The sequence below is a fragment of the Rhinatrema bivittatum genome, chromosome 7, assembly GCF_901001135.1.
Source record: "Rhinatrema bivittatum chromosome 7, aRhiBiv1.1, whole genome shotgun sequence".
Taxonomy (NCBI): Eukaryota; Metazoa; Chordata; class Amphibia; order Gymnophiona; family Rhinatrematidae; genus Rhinatrema; species Rhinatrema bivittatum.
In genome coordinates, this window is record NC_042621.1 from 46,789,577 (window position 1) to 46,810,155 (window position 20,579).

Here is a 20,579-nt window from a genome sequence, read left to right on the forward strand (position 1 = left end):
CTCAGAGGGATTCCCCCTTCCCCCACCATGAAGTCCAAGACTGAGCTCAGGTGCCCCCTTGTCTGCAGTTGCTCATACTGAATCGTGCTGGTCACAAACTCTAGTGATCAAACACCCAGACAGTGGAATCGTTTCCCCCTTTTGCAAGCACCAGACTTACCGATCCATGTTCTGTATTTTACTGAAATACTCAAAAATGGCATCAAAATTGCCAGCCCAGGCAGTGCCTGAGCTCACTGGGAAGGTTAATGTATGAAAGGTTAATGCGTGAAAGGTTAACGAGAAAGGCAGTGAAACTGCAGGCTGAAACCCCACCCACCCCCTCAGGACAAAGAGTAAATACCTACAAGTCACCAGGTAACTGTAGCAACCTGGCTCCAGCGGCGCTAATCAGACATGACTCTGCTTTTATCTCAAGCTGGGGAGCACGCAGGCTCCTGGAGAAGCCAAGCCGCTGCCACCACCGATGCTCCAGCAGCCTCTGGTTACATCGAGAAGGGATATTGTCCAGAGATCAGTTCCCAGCAAAGATTGGTAAGGGACACCACGATGTTTAAGAAAAAAAAAATTTAATACAGGTACAAAAACAATATTAAATTCTATAAATCAAACATATATATATATAAAAAGGCAGTAGGCAGTAGTTAAGCACATTTTGTTAAAGAAAGCTTTCCAGTAGTTATGCTAAAGAGGTAAAAATCAGGAAGTTTTTGAGGATACCTTCTCCCTGCAAGAATCCGCTCATACTTTAGCGTTCCTCCTCAGCAGCACAGGAAAAGCTTTCTTGGGTTCTTGGTTCAAAGCAGGCAGTAAAGAGGCAGCCATGCTCATTATCCCCTTACTCCCTCCTCTCCAAAAACATCCCCCAGCAGGAGCTGGGGTCTGAAAGGCAGAGACAGGCTCTTCCAACTCATGCAATCACTGCAACTCAGCACTTCCACAACCCTGTTCTGCATTGTTCAGATAAGAACCAAGTTAAATCCCCAATACAGCTTCAGATGGATGCAACTGGTAAAGCAAACAGAGTCACAGAACTGCCTCCATGAGAATCTACATCCTTGATCAGTTCACATTCCCTCCAGAGGCTCCACAACCAGGGACTGGGTGCTCCTTTTAAAGTGGAATAGACTGAAAGGCCTTGGGGGTGGGGGGTGGAGAGAGTAGTTGTAGTGTGCATGCCAGATCAAGTCATTTAATGCCACAAAAGATTAAATTCCATATGGCTCTCTGCAGGAGAGACCTCAAGACACCTCCACTGTTAGCTCTGGACCTTAACACCCTAAGTGAGAAGGGGGTGCAAGCATGCACCTCTATACAGGTCTCCTAGTCATCCTCCCCGCCGTACATGTCTGCCAGTTTCCTGAAGCGGGGGCCCCAGTCGTTCAGGCAGTCGTAGTCCTGGTCTCTGTCTGAGCTGGAGGAATTCAGGGAGCTGAGCGATGCAGCCTCAGAGCCACTCCCCTCGTAGTCGAACACCAGCAGGGAGTCGTACGGTGGGGCTGTGGGGTCGTTGTCAGCTGCCTGGAGGTTCTGGAGGGAAGGAAGGGTACTATGATCAGGTCTCCTGGATATAAATATTGCAAAGAGCTGTAAATGCATACTGGGTGAAAAGCCTATAATCTCCATGTACCTCTGGATGTGATTCTGGTTCACAACCTAATTGGTTTAAATGTAAGCTTAAGAACTTGGAGGGACAACAAAAGTTTTGAAGATTTTTCAGGCATGAACAAGTTACATCTCTTACACTAAGAGCTCATTGGCTCAGCAGTAGAGCTGTGCACTGCCATGAGGAAGGTCCCCCGTTTCATTTCTGGATTGGGCCTTCTGCATCCAGGTCAGCTGGGGACCCTGCAGAGGGGAGGATTCATGCTCTCATCATTAAGGGACACCCTACTGCCTGGCTCCCACGCTCAGGGACTATTGCTACGATGACCAGGCTAGGAACAGTTTGGAGGGAATGTGTGTGTGGGAGAGGGGGTTTTAAAAGTAGGGTAAAAAATCCCCAGGTAGCTGAATGCTCATGGTGGCAGGATCCCAGCCCTGCTTCTGATTAAGAAAAAGGAGAAACTGTTGGGTCACATGTAAAAGGAAAATGTTTGATACGAGTGAAATATATTGAGCTGAGAGAAGCAGCAGAGGTTTTAGCAGGAAAGCAGAAGCCCCTGAAGTGGCCTGGTCCAGATTTATAACAGTGCATTATTCTTCCCTGTAATGTAACAGCAGCAATGTTCATTTTTAATGAAGTAAACAATGCATTAGGAAACATCAGTAATTTAATTCCAAGCTTCTTGTTGCTTTTAATAAGCAGAGTCTATTTACAGGAAATGCATCCACCCTGAGATATTAACCATTGCTGCTGCCTCATTGTAGCCTCCTGCTTGAGTCTGAATCCAGAGGCTGCCCAGGATGCCCCAGAGCCCACATCATATTAATACTGCATCCAAACGCCAAATCAGAAATGAACCAAGGGAACATTCTACCCAAGGCTGGATCCCCAAAGGCAGGAGAGCCAGGAGTTAACGTGTCTGTGCAGCATGAGAATAGTACTGAGGCACTGTTAATATGACAGAATATGTTAATTGTATTAGGATAAAGGAAGCCATTGGAAGACTGTATACAAGCATGGCTGGGCCACACCCTGGGCCATAAGATACTAATTAAGAAACATACATGCAGAGTCCTCTGCCTCAATCAGTGCTGACCACCAACAATGATCCTAGCGGAGGAAATCAGATGACTTAAGATCAAGTCACTTGACCACAGGCCTAATAAATCCCAGCATCATCAGAATACTTCACCCCGGCTTCTCACACACCTCATCAATGAAGTTGCCAATCTCATCGGGATTGGCTGGGCGAGGACGGTACTGTGGAGCAGGCATGAGGGTGGGGACAACATCGTTCCGGGTCACTTCAGGCCGAGCGTCAAGGCCTCTGTGCAGTTGACTCAGGTCATAGTCCTGAAAGGCAGGGGAGATTTGGAAAGGGACAGATTACATTAAGCAGCTCTGAAAAAAACAAGAGTCAAACTTTTCGTTTTAATTCCATTAAAAAAAAAAAAAAGAAGACTAAACCATCTGTTTAGAGTAGATGTTCTCCGTGGATTGTTATGGAGGCAGAATCTCTGCTGCTGAACAATGGCGACACCTAGTGGCCAGGCAGGACTCATGCCTACCGGATACTTGAGGAGCCATGTTCTGTGGCCCCTGGCTGAGGGATGTCACTACTATGACTGAAGGGAAGACGAGCACTAGAGAAAAGGCCCCAGAGTGCTGTAGCCCAACAGAGCTGCAAGCCCAAAGGGAAACTGCTGAGCCAAAAACAAAGGGAAGTTTCTGGTTTTTCACTGCTAGAGGAGTAAGGTGGCACTGCATTATATCCCCCTTCCCCTGTGATCTTTTTACTACATCTGCATTCCCATCTCCACTTAAGGGACAGAGCCAGCACCCCCAGCCCTACAATATCCCACTCACTCCTCATTCATCCCAAGTGCCTGACCAAGGCCAGGAACATCACACAAACAGACAAGCCCAAATCCAATATAATTTACCAAATCTGCTAAAAGCATACATGGAGGCCCAGCCTGCTCTTTAGAATGTGCATTGGAATTTGTTGCAGTGTGCGAACCCCTAGTCTTTGTGCCCCCAGTGAAGAGCCTGCTGGAGGATGACTGGAGGGCCCACTGAAGCAGTTGTGCGAAGAGCACTGGTGAGCAGTGGATGGAAGACCCTGAACTCGTGGTGGAGTGAGTGGTTGCTGAGCTCCATGGGGATAATGTAGAGATTACTTACCTGATAATCTCCTTTTCCTTAGTGTATGCAGATGGACTCAAAACAAGTGGGTATAGTGTGCTCGTGCTAGCAGTTGGAGACGGATCTGACGTCAGCACGGGTACATATACCCCCGCAGAAAGTGCAGCAATTCAGTAATCTTCCTTGCAAAAGCTTTATGGATATATGTGTAACTGACCGATCGATTTAAATGAACAGGATTACCCATACCGATTGATAGTAGCTGGAGACCGCCAGTGTACTCAACCGGAAGGCGTCGACACCCGGCAGGGTGGATGCCCTATTATAAGAAAAACATGGCTTACCGTGAGTCGGCGAATCCCCATGTATGCCGGCAGCCGGGCGGGATGCTGAGTCCATCTGCATACACTAAGGAAAAGGAGATTATCAGGTAAGTAATCTCTACATTTCCTAGCGTGTAGCAGATGGATTCAAAACAAGTGGGATGTACAAAAGCTACTCCCGGACTGGGCGGGAGGCTGCCCGAGGTCCGTTCAGGATTGCCCTCGCAAATGCAGTGTCCTCCCTGGCCTGGACGTCCAGACGGTAGAATCTGGAGAAGGTATGGAGGGAGGACCACGTCGCCGCTTTACATATCTCTGCAGGTGACAGCATCCTAGTTTCTGCCCAAGAGGCCGCTTGCGCTCTGGTAGAGTGAGCCTTGACCCATAGAGGTGGTGGTTTTCCCGCTTCTACGTAGGCTGCCTTGATAACTTCTTTGATCCAGTGGGCGATGGTTGCCCGTGAGGCTGCTTCCCCTTGCTTCTTCCCGCGTGAAGGACGAACAGGTGGGTCCGTCTTTCGTACTGCTTCTGACATTTCCAGGTATCTGGACAGTAGCCTGCCGATGTCGAGATGGCGTAGTATTCGACCTTCTTCAGGCTTCTTCAAACCTTCCGTGGTAGGCAAGGATATGGTTTGGTTGAGGTGGAAGTGTGAGACTACTTTGGGCAAGAAGGAAGGAACCGTGCGAAGATGGATAGCCTCTGGAGTGATTCTGAGAAACGGATCATGGCAGGACAGTGCTTGTAGCTCTGAGATGCGGCGTGCTGAGCATACAGCCAGCAAGAACACCATCTTCAAGGTTAACAAACGGAGGGACAGGCCTCGAAGTGGTCTGAAGGCGTGTCCCGCTAGAAATTCCAACACTAGGTTGAGGTTCCACAGGGACACTGGCCACTTCAGTGGCGGGCGAATGTGTTTGACTCCTTTCAGGAAATGTGAAACGTCTGGGTGGGTGGCGATGCTGTTGCCGTTACTCCGGGGACCGTAGCAGGATAGCGCTGCTACTTGGACCTTGATGGAATTGAGGGACAGGACCCTTCTGAAGTCCATTTTGTAGGAAATCCAAAATGATAGGGATCTTAGCGGTATGTTGATTGGTGTTGTTAGTTTCGCACCAGGCTTCAAATACTCTCCAGATCCTTATATATGTTAGTGATGTGGAGAACTTGCGTGCTCGGAGGAGCGTATTTATTACCGGCCCCGAGTATTCTCTTTTCTTCAGTCTAGCCCTCTCAATGGCCAGACCGTAAGAGAGAATTGAGCTGGATCCTCGTGGAGGATAGGACCTTGCCGCAGCAGGTCCCTGTGTGGAGGCAGGGGAAATGGAGTCCCTGCCAGTAATCTTCTCATGTCTGCATACCAGGGTCTTCTGGCCAGTCCGGGGCCACTAGAAGAACTAGGCCTCTGTGCCCGCTGAATCTTGTGTACGATGGCGCCCAGCAGGGGCCATGGAGGAAAGGCATATAGCAGGATCCCTGAGGCCATGGCTGTACCAGGGCATCGATCCCCTGGGATAGCGGATCCCGCCTGCGGCTGAAATATCTGGGTACTTGAGCGTTGGACCTGTCTGCTAGTAGGTCCATGCCCGGCGTCCCCCACTGATCCACAATCATCTGGAAAACTGTGGGCGACAGTTGCTATTCCCCTGGATTTAGGCTCTCTTCTGCTGAGGAAGTCTGCCGTGGTGTTGTCCTTCCCGCGATGTGAACGGCAGCGATGTCCTGGAGATTCGCTTCCGCCCAAGTCATCAGGGGGCTATTTCTAGGGATACCTGTTGGCTTCTGGTTCCGCCCTATCGGTTGATATATGCCACCATGGTGGCGTTGTCTGACATCACTCTGACCGCTCTGTTGCGAAGTCTGTGGGCAAATCGCAGGCACGCTAGCCTGACTGCCCGTTGCCTCTAGTCGGTTGATGTTCCACCCCGACTCTTCTCTGTTCCACCGCCCTTGGGCGGTGAGTTCTTCGCAATGTGCTCCCCATCCGTTCAGGCTGGCATCTGTAGTGAGCAGGGTCCAGGTTGGGGAGGACATTCTTGACCCCCGGCTCATGTGGCCGGGCTGCAACCACCACCGTATCTGATTCCACACTCTGGCTGGTAGAGGTAGGTGTGTGGTGTAGTTCTGTGATCGTGGGCTCCACCGAGATAGGAGGGTGCGTTGTAATGGTCTCATATGAGCCCGCGCCCATGGTATCACCTCCAGAGTGGATGCCATAAGGCCGAGGACCTGTAAGTAATCCCAAGCTGTGGGCCGGGTGGTGCTCAGCAGGGCCTGCAGACGATTCCGGAGCTTTGATCTTCTCTTGGAGGTCAGGCTGACCTTGTCTTCCTGGATGTCGAATCGGACTCCTAGGTATTCCAGCGACTGAGAAGGCTGTAGGGAACTCTTGTTCAAGTTTACTACCCATCCTAGGCTTTCCAGAAGAGCTATAACTGTTGGTTGCCTGGTGGCTCTCCTCCGGTGACTTTGCCCTGATCAGCCAATCGTCCAGGTAGGGATGGACGAGGATTCCTTCCTTCCTGAGTGCCGCCGCCACTACTACTACTATGACCTTGGTAAAGGTTTGCGGTGCGGTGGCTAACCCGAAGGGTAAAGCTCGGAACTGAAAGTGTTGATTCAGGACTTTGAAGCGTAAATAGCGCTGGTGATCCTGATAAAATTGGGATATGCAAGTAGGCTTCCGACAGATCTAGGGATGTGAGACTCCCCTGGCTGTACTGAATTGTTGACAGACTGCAGAGTTTCCATGCGAAAGCTGGGGACCTGTAGGTGTCGGTTGACCAACTTGAGGTCCAAGACTGGCCTGAAAGTGCCCCTCCTTCTTGGGCACTATGAAATAAATGGAATAATGCCCAGAATGTATCTCCCCTGCAGGCACTGGGATTATGGCTTTTAGGGACAGGAGCCTCTGCAAGGTAACTTCTAGTGCAGTCCTCTTGAGGGGTGAACAAGGAGATTCCACAAACTTGTCCGGCGGGAGCCGAAGAAAGTCCAGGTAGTACCCTTCTCTGATGATGGCGAGGACCCACTGGTCCGAGGGGTAATCTCGACCCACCTGTGGTAGAAGAGGGTTAGCCTGCCCCCTATGGCTGCTACCCCCGGATGGTCGGCTGATTGTCATTGTGGGGGTGCGGCCGGGACCCGAACAGAGCCGGTTCCCTCTTGTTGCGCTTAATCCGAAAGGACTGGTTCCTGGCCTGCGGATGAGGCTGCTTGGTAGAGAGTCCTGTAAGGGTTGATGAAGCGCGAGTTTCTACTCTGGATGGTCTAGGAAAAGGGCGCTGGCTCCTCCTTGGCCTGTCTTCTGGTAGACGGGGTAATGGAAGAAAGCGCCCCATTTATTGGCCAGTTTCTCGAGGTCGCTGCCGAACAGGAAGATCCCTTAAAGGGCATTCTCGTGAGACGTGTCTTGGAAGAGGAGTCGACCGACAATTACATAGCCAGAGCTGCCTCCTGGCTGCCACTGCGGATGATACTCCCTTGGCTGCTGTACGCACTGTTCCAGTGCAGATAAGATACTAGTTTTTGGAAATACATTCCAGTGTTGTATACTAATCAGTTTGGTTTCTTGATTATATTGTATACTAATCTGTTTGGTTTCTTGATATTAGATTGTTATAAGATTCAAAAAGCCAAAAAAAAGAAAAAAAATTCCCAGTATCCCTCTTATTGTATAGCTGTCATATAATCTGTTCCAAATGGGATATAAGGCTGTGGGATCTTTTACTAGCTAAAGGACAAGAAAGTGTCTTGCCCTACCAGCTGACCCTAGGTTATAAACTGTTTCATTTGGGATTATAAGTGCTGTGGGATCCTATACATTTACTAGCTAGAGGACCAGATCCAGGATCTTTACATTTACTAGCTAGAGGACCAGATCCAGAAGAGTCCAGGTATAGCCAGTTTGGGTTGTGGCTCATCAGTGGCTAGAGGTAGCTAACTTGTGAGCAGCAGAAACAATACAGACTGTGCACAGCCCAGGAGAGGAGCCAACTGTTCCAGTGCAGATAAGATACTAGTTTTTGGAAATACTGCTCTGTGTTTCATAATCCCTTTTTATTCTAGTATTATAATCTGTGGTTCCTTGATATTGGTTTGATTCTGTATAGAAAACTGCTCTGTGATTTCAAATCCCTTTCTATTCCAGTGTTGTATACTAATCAGTTTGGTTTCTTGATTATATTGTATACTAATCTGTTTGGTTTCTTGATATTAGATTGTTGTAAGATTCAAAAAAGCCAAAAAAAAAGAAAAAAATTCCCAGTATCCCTCTAATTGTATAGCTGTCATATAATCTGTTCCAAATTGGGATATAAGTGCTGTGGGATCTTTTACTAGCTAAAGGACAAGAAAGTGTCTTGCCCTACCCAGCTTGACCTAGGTATAAACTGTTTAACTCCCTCCCCCCCCACCCCTCTCCCCCCCCCCCTAGGTTTGTATTTCTAATGTAGTCATCCTAACTTCATAATAGGCAACCAGATAAATTAGTAAATTGATTATTCCTTAGGTGCACCAATCAAATAACTTACCTAAATGAGTACTATTCAATGCAACTGCTGTGGAGCCTTTATATTGAGGGTAATCATATGGAAACTTAAGGCTTGCCCCTTTTGTTCAAAACTCTCTACCTTGGAAAAGGAGCTGGATGACTTTAAAGCTGAATTAGCTTCAATAAAGAGAGTCTCAGCCACGGTACATTATTCAGGAAATAATTTCCACTTACCACTGAATAACCAAAACTCAAGAAAAAAGAGATTCACCGTGGGCTCAGGTAGGATAAGACCTGTAACCCACAGACACCCATTATTGAAAGCTGTGCAACCCACAACTCTATCCCACCACTCACACAGGCCATTAAGGAACTTAAAAAGTATTACAGTGGGCTCTGGAAGAATAAGACCTGTGTTCCGTAGACACACACTGTATCAAGTGCAACAAGTACAAAATGCCTTCTCTGTATTAAATTCTGAAGAAGTCCTTGAGAAAAAGATTGAAATGTTATCGGAAAAGAGAGAAAAAAACCCAATGCATACAGAAATTCCAAATCAGAAACCAAAGGAAAAAGCTCACAGTGATGGATGACTCTGTCATCAGAGGCATTAATATCTTCCCTTGCACAAATGCAAAGAGAAAAGTGGATAACAAAACTCAACTAAATAGGTCACAAAAGGAGTCCAGGAACAGCAGTAACCTGAGCAAAGAAAGCTGGAAAGCTATGAGCACAAATGCTCGTAGTTTGGGTAATAAAATCCCAGAGCTGCAAGCCCTAATGGTGGAGGCAGACTTGGACGTTGTTGCTGTCACGGAAACATGGTTTACGAATATCATGACTGGGATACGGCAATACCAGGCTATAACTTGTTAAGGAAGGACAGAGAGGATAGGAAAGGGGGAGGAGTGGCTCTATATGTCAGAAACAATATCCAAGCATCTGAGCTGCAAGGAAGATGGGGCAAAGAAGAAGCACTATGGGCCGACTTAAAAAAAGATGGGGCATCCATTTTTATTGGAGTGGTTTACAGGCCTCCAAACCAAAAGGAAGAGCTGGACAGAGATCTGATTGAAGACATCCACAGGATAGCAAAGAAAGGAGAAGTGGTGATCGTTGGAGACTTTAATATGCCAGATGTAGACTGGAGAATCCCATCTGCAGAATCTAATAATAGTAGAGAAATAGTAGATGCCCTGCAATTAGCTTTGTTCAAACAAATGGTTAATGGAACCCACGAGAGAAGGAGCTATACTCGACTTAGTGCTCACTAATGGAGATAATGTCTTTCAGACGTCCAGGTGGGTGCCCACATCAGCACCAGTGATCATCAAACGGTTATGGTTTAATATCACAAAAAGGACACGGAAAGAAGCACAAAAACCCAAGTTTTGATGTTCAAAAACACAGGACTTTGATGAAATGGGGAAGTACCTGGAGGAAGAACATAAAAGGCTGGGGAAAACGAGGAGGAAGAGAGATGTGGATCAACAGGGACCAATCTAAAAGGAGCAATCACCAAGGCAACTAATCTATATGTTAGAAAACGTAAAGAAAAGCAACAGAAAATGAAACCTATCTGGTTCTCAAAGGAGGTGGCTGACAAAATAAAGGCTAAAAGAACAGCGTTCAAGAAATATAAAAGATCCCAAAAGGAGGAACACAAAGAAGAATATCTGGTAGAACTGAGGGAGACGAGAAGAAATTAATCAAGATGGCAAAAAGTCAATCAAGCGGAAGAGAGGATTGCCAAGAGGTTAAAGAGTGGTAACAAAACATTTTTCAGATACATCAGTGAAAAGAGAAAAGTTCAAAGTGGTATAGTGAAATTGAAAGGTGGAAAGGATCAATGTGTGGAGAGAGACGAAGAAATGGCAGAAATATTAAATGAATACTTCAGTTCTGTGTTCACTAAAGAGGACCCTGGAGAAGGACCGACACTAGTTAACAAGAAACTGGAGGGGAATGGAGTAGATGTAACTCCATTCACAGTAGAAAATGTATGGGAAGAGCTGGTGAAACTGAAAGTGGACAAAGCCATGGGGCCTGATGAAGTTCATCCCAGAATACTGAGGGAGCTCAGAGATGTGCTGGCGGTCCGCTGTGTGACCTATTCAATAGATCCCTAGAAACGGGAGTGGTGCCGAATGACTGGAGGAGAGCGGTGGTGGTCCCGCTTCACAAGAGTGGGAACAGAGAAGAGGCTGGTAACTACAGACCGGTTAGCCTCACTTCGGTGGTGGGAAAAGTAATGGAGTCACTGTTGAAAGAGAGAATAGTGAACTATCTACAGTCGGGAGAATTGCTGGACCAGAGGCAGCATGGATTCACCATTGGAAGATCCTGTCAGACAATCTGATTGACTTTTTTGACTGGGTAACCAAGGAATTGGATCAAGGAAGAGCACTCGGATGTCATCTACTTGGATTTCAGCAAAGCTTTTGACACCTGTCCCGCACAGGAGACTGGTGAATAAAATGAAAAGCTTAGGAGTGAGTGCCGAGGTGGTGGCCTGGATTGCAAACTGGTTGACGGACAGAAGACCAATGTGTGATGGTAAATGGAACTCTCTCTGAAGAGAGAGTGGTTTTAAGCGGTTGTTACCGCAGGGGATCGGTGTTGGGACCGGTCCTTTTCAATATCTTGTGAGCGACATTGCGGAAGGGATAGAAGGTAAGGTATGTCTTTTTGCGGATGACACTAAGATCTGCACAGAGTGGACTCGCCGGAAGGAGTGGAGAGAATGAGACGGGATTTAAGGAAGATGGAAGAGTGGTCGAAGACATGGCAGCTAACGTTCAATGCCAAGAAGTGCAAAAGTCATGCATATGGGGAATGGAAATCCGAATGAACTGTATTCGATGGGGGGAGAAAGGGCTGATGTGCACGGAGCAGGAGAGAGACCTTGGTGGTGATGGTGTCTAATGATCTGAAGTCGGCGAAACAATGTGACAAGGCGATAGCTAAAGCCAAGAAGAATGCTGGGCTGCATAGAGAGAGGAATATCGAGTAAGAAAAGGGAAGTGATTATCCCCTTGTACAGGTCCTTGGTGAGACCTCACCTGGAGTATTGTGTTCAGTTCTGGAGGACCGTATCTCCGAAGAGACAGAGACAAGATGGAGGCGGTCCAGAGAAGGGTGACCAAAAAGGTGGAAGGTCTTCATCAAATGACTTATGAGGAGACGAGATTGAAGAATCTAAATATGTTACACCCTGGAGGAAGGAAGGAGGAGCAGAGGTGATATGATACAGACTTTCAGATACTTGACAGGTTTTAATGATCCAAAGACAACGACAACCTTTTCCATAGGAAAAAATCAGCAGAACCAGGGGTCACGATTTGAAGCTCCAGGGAGGAAGATTCAGAACCAATGTCAGGAAGTATTTCTTCACGGAGAGGGTGGTGGATGCCTGGAATGCCCTTCCAGAGGAAGTGGTGAAGACCAGAACTGTGAAGGACTTCAAAGGGGCGTGGGATAAACACTGTGGATCCATAAAATCAAGAGGCCGTCAATAAAGAGTGGGTGGCTAGCCAGAATGACGGCTACTGCCTGGAGACAATACCCTTATTCAATAAACATACACATGGTTACTGTGACTCCAACATCGCTCTAAGCTACAACAGCAAGAGGAAATGTGGAAAAAAGGATTTGCACTCACAAAGTGGGGAGTAGCTGGCTTGTTACGGCGGTTTACTACCCCAAACCAAATAAGCCTGATACTTCACTTTCAATGCATATCCAGCATAGCTCTCTGCTTCAACGGCAGGGGAGAAGAAAAAACTGATACTTCACGCATATCCAGCATAGCTCTCTGCTTCAACGGCAGGGGAGAAGAAAAACTGATACTCACGCATATCCAGCATAGCTCTCTGCTTCAACGGCAGGGGAGAAGAAAAACTGATACTTCACGCATATCCAGCATAGCTCTCTGCTCAACAGCAGGGGAGAAGAAAAAAGGATTCGCACTCACAAAGCGGGGAGTAGCTGGCTTGTTACGGCGGTTACTACCCCAAACCAAATAAGCCTGATACTTCACTTTCAATGCATATCCTGCTTCAACGGCAGGGGAGAAGAAAAACTGATACTTCACGCATATCCAGCATAGCTCTCTGCTTCAACGGCAGGGGAGAAGAAAAAAGGATTCGCACTCACAAAGCGGGGAGTAGCTGGCTTGTTACGGCGGTTACTACCCCAAACCAAATAAGCCTGATACTTCACTTTCAATGCATATCCTGCTTCAACGGCAGGGGAGAAGAAAAACTGATACTTCACGCATATCCAGCATAGCTCTCTGCTTCAACGGCAGGGGAGAAGAAAAAAGGATTCGCACTCACAAAGCGGGGAGTAGCTGGCTTGTTACGGCGGTTACTACCCCAAACCAAATAAGCCTGATACTTCACTTTCAATGCATATCCTGCTTCAACGGCAGGGGAGAAGAAAAACTGATACTTCACGCATATCCAGCATAGCTCCCTGCTTCAACAGCAGGGGAGAAGAAAAACAACCAATAAGGGCTGAACAACACAGTCTGGGTAAAACAAATAAGCATGGGTTGTAGCTTGCTTATTGCGGCGGTTACTTCCCCCTACTACCCATAACTAATCAAGCTTGATATTTTCACTTGGTTGCAGCTCCATCACTGCTCTCTACATTAATGGTGGGGGGTGGAAGGGAAATAGAACCCAAAGAGCTAAGAGAAACAGATAAGTATGAGAAAAAAATGTGAAGCTTGCTGGGCAGACTGGATGGGCCGTTTGGTCTTCTTCTGCCGTCATTTCTATGTTTCTATGTTTCTATGTTAGATCGGAGGGCTGCGTCAGTGAGAAACGAGAGAGCCGATTCCACCTCTTCTCCCGGGGTGTTGTTCCTAAGCCTGTGATAAACAGGAACGTGTCACCACGGCTGCAGCAGAGGTCGCAATTCGTAGGGACATAGCTGCCACCTCAAAGGCTTGTTTCAAAATGGCGTCCATGCGCCGGGTCATGTGTATCCTTGAGGGTCGTCCCCCCTTCCACCGGAATGGTGGTGCGCTTCACAATTGCGCTTTACTATGGCAATCTACCTGAGGGGCACGCCAGCATTTCCTTGGTTGCCGGGGTCTAAGGGGTACATGCCAGCCAAGGCCTGACCCCCCTTTGAATGAGGCTCCGGCGCATTTCCATTCCAGATCGATAAGCTGCTGTGCTGCTTGTAGGAGGGGAAAATGGTGAGTCATTTGACGCAGGCCCTCTAACAGGGGGTTCATTCTCAGTTCCCCTGGGGCCGTCATGGCCCGGAAGAGCCAGTTCAGACAGTCATTGAGAGATCAGGCCTGGAAGATCCTCTTTCAGAAAGCAGCGCCTCATGGTTCGATATGGTTCAATCCCAGAGGGAAATTCTCCCTCCTCGGGGGGCTCTTCGTCTTCCTCAGGGCAATCTGAATCCCCATAAGTGGGGCTTCCGGGTGGCGAGCGGCCGTGCCTAGGCCTTGAGGGTCCAGGGGCCGGGTCACCCGGTACGTATGGACCCGTTCTGGGCGCAGCCTGCATTGTGACAAAGGCATGAATCCCCTTAAATAATTCCACCCAGGAAAGCGAAGCCGGATCTGGCCTTAGGGGCACCAGGTCTCTCGGGTTCCCTGGTAGCTCCCCGCTGCCTGCTAGGTCCGGGGTGTTCCCTGAGTAACTGGCAAGTACGCTGGGCTGCGACCGGTCCTGGCCTGGAGCTCCCAGGGCCTCTTTTACATTGGGCACATAGGGAGTCTGCTTCCTTGCCTCTGTGTGGCTCTGAGGTTGCATGCAGAGCAGAGGCTTATGCTGATTCTGGAGGTGCCGGGCCTCCGCTGACGCATGGGCTCTCTTACGCTCCATCTCGGTCTATTAACTCAGCTAGAGTCTGCGCTTTGTAATATGTGCGAAAGATGTGCGCCTCTCCACGGGTGCGTAGCAAACTGGCGCTTAGCAACTGGCGGCTTAGCAACCAAGCGACTAATTGTATGCGCTTAGCGACGGGCCGGTCTAACAGTATGTGCTTAGCGACGGGCGCCTCGTAGTAACATGTGCACTATCAACGCAGAAGGCGTCGGCGAGCAGACAGGGCAAATGGCGACCCCCTTGGCGGGCTGCCACGTAGGCAGGCTCTGCTACTCCTCGGTTCCTCGTAGACCAACAAGTAAAGATGACGCCTTACCTTGTCTTCGGCGCTTCCCGGCTGCGACCCGGGCGGGTCTCCGGCTACGGGGGGAGAGGGTGATTACCGTCACTGCCGCGCTCGAGGGAGTGCACCCGCTGCCTCTAGGCCGCGCCCAAACTCGTCTCGCTCGGGGGCCAAGCCGCGCCATAGCCCTTCTCGCTCGGGGGCTAGGTCCCTGCCGCGATCCGGCCACCGGACCAAGGCACTCACCTCTGAGGGACCACGGAAGTCACCTCGGGAAACTCAACTGGGGGAGTGACCCGAATGGTATCACCGCAGGAGTGCGGGGCTCGTCTTCAGGTGTCTATGAATTTAGTCGTTAGAATTTGGAAAAACGCTCAGCGAGCGTGAGGTAGCTCCAAACTGCTTTGGAGACGGAAATTACTGAATTGCTGCACTTCCTGCGGGGGTATATGTACCCGTGCTGATGTCAGATCCGTCTCCAACTGCTAGCACGAGCACACTATACCCACTTGTTTTGAGTCCATCTGCTACATGCTAGGAAAGTGAAGTTACTGCTTTTGAGCAGCTTCGTTTCTGAAGGAAACTAAAATCAGCATTCTCCAAGCATGAATGGGAAACCCCCAGGACACAAAGAATCCATTCAGAGAGGGTAGCATTTGATTGAAAGCTGGGGAGAAGTGGTACACTTGAAATGAAAGCAGATAGGTTTTGGAATCACAGCTTTTGCAGTTGGATGGACTTAGCACAGGAGAAGTCTGCTCACAGGGAGGACTGGTCACCCTATGAGTGGGAGTTCACTCACAGGTTGATCAACCACCTTGAAGGACCCCTCACCTTAATGGGATGACCCCCCCCCGGTTACACAGATCACATGAAGTAAATACACAAAATGGGATTTAGGGACCGTAAACCGTAATAAAGGGTTTGGATGTACACAGTAGGTGCCTGACTTGCTTGTGACACTAGTGAAATTGAGGGAAAATCCTGCAATATAGAGACCAAAAGATTTCTACATGTTGTCACATCTCAGATGTTTCCATGCGAATTACTGGATAATGGATAAAGACCCTGCAAGCATTGGGAAAGGCTCCTTCCTCCCATCATTACCCACCTGGTCTTCTTCTCCACCTCCCTCTTCTCCATAGTAGAAAATGTTGTCCCGGGTGTCATCTTCTGGAAGCAGCAGGGGCTCCTTCACCACTTTCTTCCTTCTCCTCAGGAAGAGCAGAAGTAGGAGCAGGAGAACTGTGGGAGGAAAGGGAGAGAGGTGTATACACCCCAGGCAAGTGGTGCAATATTTGGCCAAGCTGCTGCCTCCAGTGGTTCTGAAACATAACACCCCCCCCCAAAAAAAAATCCCACCCACTGGGCATTGCTGGACTGAAGTGGCCCAAGAGCAAAGCTCAGAGCTGCAGTCTGAGCAGGGCCTCGGCAACCGGCTATTGGACTTTTCAGCCGAGACAGTAAGAGCTGCTCAGGCCAATGGCCAGCGCAGCTCAGTTTGATAGCTACATTGCTCTTCTTTCCAGCTAGTGTTTAAAAAAAATGTATTAACAGTCCCTCAATTACTTACTCAGCAGGGCCAGAATGGATCCCAAGATGAGGAGGACGGATGTCAGGACAAAGCCACCCTGGCTGATTTCCTCTGGACACTTATCTACGTAAGTTTCCCCCTCACAGTTACACACCAGGGCGCCGAGGACAGTTAACTGGTCCTTCTTCTGGTTGTCAAACAGCCGAAGGTAGATGTTATAATATCCCTGCTTCAATTCCTGGAGCAGCTTCAGAGTCAGGGCATCTCCTGTAGCAAAGAAACACTTTTAGTCTGAGAAAGGACTCCAGATGATCCTGTAAAGCCTCAAACGTACGGCAGGAAAACTGGGTCCATTCAGGATGGTCTCTGGGCAAGTCTTGCCAAGATCCCAAATACTCCAAACCAGCTTGGTGCAGGCTCCCAGGCCCTGCGGTACACCCCCCACCTCCTCCAGCCCCCTTTAAAGAAAGTGGTGGGCTATAGAAATTAAAATCCAACTAGGCTTCAGCATTCAAAATTACTAAAATACATTCCTGGCTTTTCTATACCACCTTCCCAAAAAAACCCTTCAAACTGGATTACAAATGTAAAGCAAACATGCACAAGCCATCACAACAAAATAGACAAATACACATTAAAGAGAATAGAACCGATAGGCCATAAAAAATAAGTGCTATTCAAATAAACCGACTGAATTTACAAATTAACAAAATGCGCTTGCTTAACGTGCCATGTTCACAGCCTAAAGCTAATCTGATTCTCATGAATCTTGAAACGTCGTCGCAGAGCTAAGAGGCTTCATCCAAAAGTCCCCTCAGCAAAGTTTCCACCAACTTCTATGTTTTAAGACTTGGTATTTCAAGGTGAACATCTGTGAGAGACTGTTTATGCGTTTAGCATAAATTGGAGCGTGATTAGGAATGACCTTGAAGATCATTCACTTTGAAGCTTAAAATTTTCTGAGCATTAACTAAACCAACAAATTCTGTAACCATGCCTTGTATAATATACCACCTGTAAGAATTCACCCAATCAGTTCACACTAAACCTTGCACAAAATCAATTAGATATACAATAATGTTTCCCTTAGAGTAGACAGATGGACTTAAGACCAATGGGTTATATGCTCCCCTGCCAGCAGATGGAGACTGAGTCAGATTTCAAAGCTATCACCCTAGATATACCCCTGCAGTGACCTCAACCCTTCAGTCTCTTCAAAAGCACTGTGGGCATACTATTGAAAAAACATTGATTTAAAATACGATTACAAATGGATAACCGTAACTGTACTCAAACACTGAACCCCAGTTAATACAGATGCTATGATCTAGGGATTGGATGACTGCTTAACTGTAATCCCTTGGAATCTATATCCACTCCACGGGTGAATCTTTAGCACCGTTCTTGGGCAGCCGTGAGCGGGATGCTGAGTCCATCTGTCTACACTAAGGAAGCAAATTATCAGGTAAGAAATTTCTCCATTTCCTAGCATAACCAGATGGACTCAGGACCAATGCGATGTACAAAAGCTACTCCTGAACGTAGCGGGAGGCTGCCCATAGTCTAGTTAACATCACCCTTGCAAAGGCTGAATACTCTTGGGCCTATATGTCCAAGTGATAGAACCTGGAGAAGGTGTGCAAGGAGGACCACGTCACCACTCGGCAGATGTTGATGGGAGACAGCAGTCTGGCTTCCACCCATGAGACCGCCTAAGCCCTAGTGGAATGAGCTTTAAACTGAGAAGGTAATGACTTTCCTGCCTCCATATAGGCTCCCGTGACCATCTCCTTAATCCAGTGAGCTGTGGTAGCCTGCGAAGCTGGTTCACCCGCTTCCTTCCACCATGAAGGACAAACAGGTGGTCCATCTTTCAGACCGGTTCTGAAACTTCCAGGTACCGCACCAAAGGTCTATTGACATTCAAATGACGGAGGCGGTATTCTTCTGCATCCTTGCGCTTATCTAGGGATGGCAACGAAATGGACTGATTCAAATGAAACTCCAAGACTACCTTGGGCAAGAGAATAGAAGGACTAGGGTTCCCAAGTTCTTCAGCCGAAGACGGGAACCGCTGTCCCAGGGAATCTGTCTACACTAAGGAAATGAAATCATCAGGTAAGTAATTTCTACATTAATGGACCTTTCCTCCAAAAACTTTTCCAAACCTTTTTTAAACCCAGCTAATCGCACTAGCCACATCCTCTGGCAACAAATTCCAGAGTTTAATTGTGCGTTGAGTGAAAAATAATTTTCTTGGATTAGTTTTAAATGTGCTACTTGAAGCTTGTAAATGAGCTTCTGTGGAAGGCCAGCGTATAACGAATAGTCCACACAAGCCAAGATCACTACTTGAATAACCACCCTCCAGCACACCCCTCTTCTCCCTTTACCATTCCCAGCCACCATCTCTTACTCATCCCCTGAAAATGTACTATCAATCTGGATCAAATAGGATATCACAAGGCAGCGAACACACCCATGCTGATACTGAATGCTCTCTTTCAAACTTCTTGCACCCTGAAAAAATGGCTCTGCTCTTTCAAAACCACTCATCCAATTTAACACGCCAGAGAGTTATCGCCCTAAATCCCTTTAAAATGGGGATATTACAATATTGGCCTCTGTTTTGGCAGCTAGACTGGGTTATGCTCTTCCTGATTTAGTGGCATCTGAATCAAGTGGGGTTTGCAATATTCGGAAATTAGTGTATGCACTTTGGGATCCCTGTGCTCATAAGTTGATAATGAGTTTAGATGCTGATAAAGCATTTGATAAAATCCAATGGCAATATATGTTTTGGATTTTAAGCCAATATGGAACTGGAGTTTTTCTACAGTGGATACAGCTACTTTATACTAACCCTATTGCTAGCGTAATGATTAATGGACATATTTCACCATCTTTTCCATGGGGGTGGGTTGGGGGGGGGGGGGGGGTGCTGTATGAGACAGGGATGCCCCTTATCTCCTTTGCTTTGTGCTTTAACTATTACAATAAGAATGTGCCCTGATATCCAAGGATTCTTTTTGGGATGCTTGGATATCAGGGCACACTCCATTGTCCCATACATTACACATTTTTCATACATTTGGATCTTTTGCAGGCCTTTCAATTCATTTTCATAAATCTGCAGCTTTGGCTACCCAAAACGCATGAGCGGGATTTTTTCCATTCCGCTCAACTCCCTCGAGATTGGAATTCTCTTCTACAATTACATATAACTTCTGTGATAGACAGCTTTCAGCTACAACTTCAGTCTTGGATGGTGCTGCCTCTGTCATTGTTCAGAATGGAGCTTTTACCAAAATGCTTGTACAGACTGCAGATGTTACCCTGCTGGTTTACTACCTCTGCCTACATTAGGCTCTGTATCATGTACTTTTATGTTATTAACCCCATATATTTATTTCCAAGTTACTTCTACCTGTTCCTTGTAAGACATTTACTTGTCACTGTTATTGTTCAGAATGTAAACCGAATTGATCAGTAATTCTGTTATTGGAAAGTCGGTATAGAAAAGTTCTAAATAAAGATGTGCAACACTTAAAATCTATGGTGACAGGATCTCTTTGGAAGGCTAAAGCATGGCGTATTAGCTGTCAAACCCTTCTGAATGATAGGGTTTTAGGTGGTCTGAGGCTTCCAGGCTTTCCTTTTCATAATTTTGCATGCCACTTGATTTGCTTGGGAATGGGAATTGGAGAAATTACTTACCTGATAATTTCATTTTCCTTAGTGTAGACAGATGGACTCAGGACCAATGGGTATACTGTGCTCCTGATAGCAGTTGGAGACGGATCAGATTTCAATATGACGTCAGCCCTAGTACATATACCCTGCAGGACGCCATGCTCTTCAGTATTCTCTTCGAAAAGCAATTGTGGATATATGTGTGACTGAATAACTTGATTAACTTTGTTAATTTGATTAAGCTTGCATAACTTGGTTAACTTGAACTGGTTGATGTGGTTATAGCTGGAGGCCGCCAGTGCACTCAACCAAGAAACACAGACACCCAGTAGGTATCGTGTCCTAATTAGAGGGAAGCTTGGCTTACCCATGTTTGTCTTGCTCTCGGGGATTGTCACCAGAGGTTTCCGTGATTGTCGGCAGCCATGGGCAGGATGCTGAGTCCATCTGTCTACACTAAGGGGAAACAAAATTATCAGGTAAATAATTTCTCCCATTTCCTAGCATGTAGCAGATGGACTCAGGACCAATGGGATGTACAAAAGCTACTCCCGAACCGGGTGGGAGGCTACCCGTGGCCCACTTAGTACTGCCCTTGCGAATGCTGTGTCCTCCCGAGCCTGAACATCCAGGCGGTAGAACCTAGTG

The 20,579-nt window shown here is 47.5% G+C and overlaps 1 protein-coding gene across 2 annotated transcripts in view; it reads right to left on the reverse strand.

Annotated features, from left to right (window-relative positions):
* Positions 1-552: 552 nt before the first annotated feature.
* Positions 553-20,579, reverse strand: part of LOC115095096 (B-cadherin-like) — a 147,521-nt gene continuing 127,494 nt past the window's right edge. For both annotated transcript variants that reach the window (XM_029608325.1, XM_029608326.1), the window contains 4 exons: positions 16,278-16,505; positions 15,816-15,949; positions 2,816-2,959; positions 553-1,530 (listed from right to left, as the gene is read on the reverse strand). In XM_029608325.1, the coding sequence (XP_029464185.1) occupies positions 1,324-1,530; positions 2,816-2,959; positions 15,816-15,949; positions 16,278-16,505 (713 nt within the window). In that variant the 3' untranslated portion in view covers positions 553-1,323. The remainder of the gene's footprint in view (positions 1,531-2,815; positions 2,960-15,815; positions 15,950-16,277; positions 16,506-20,579) is intronic.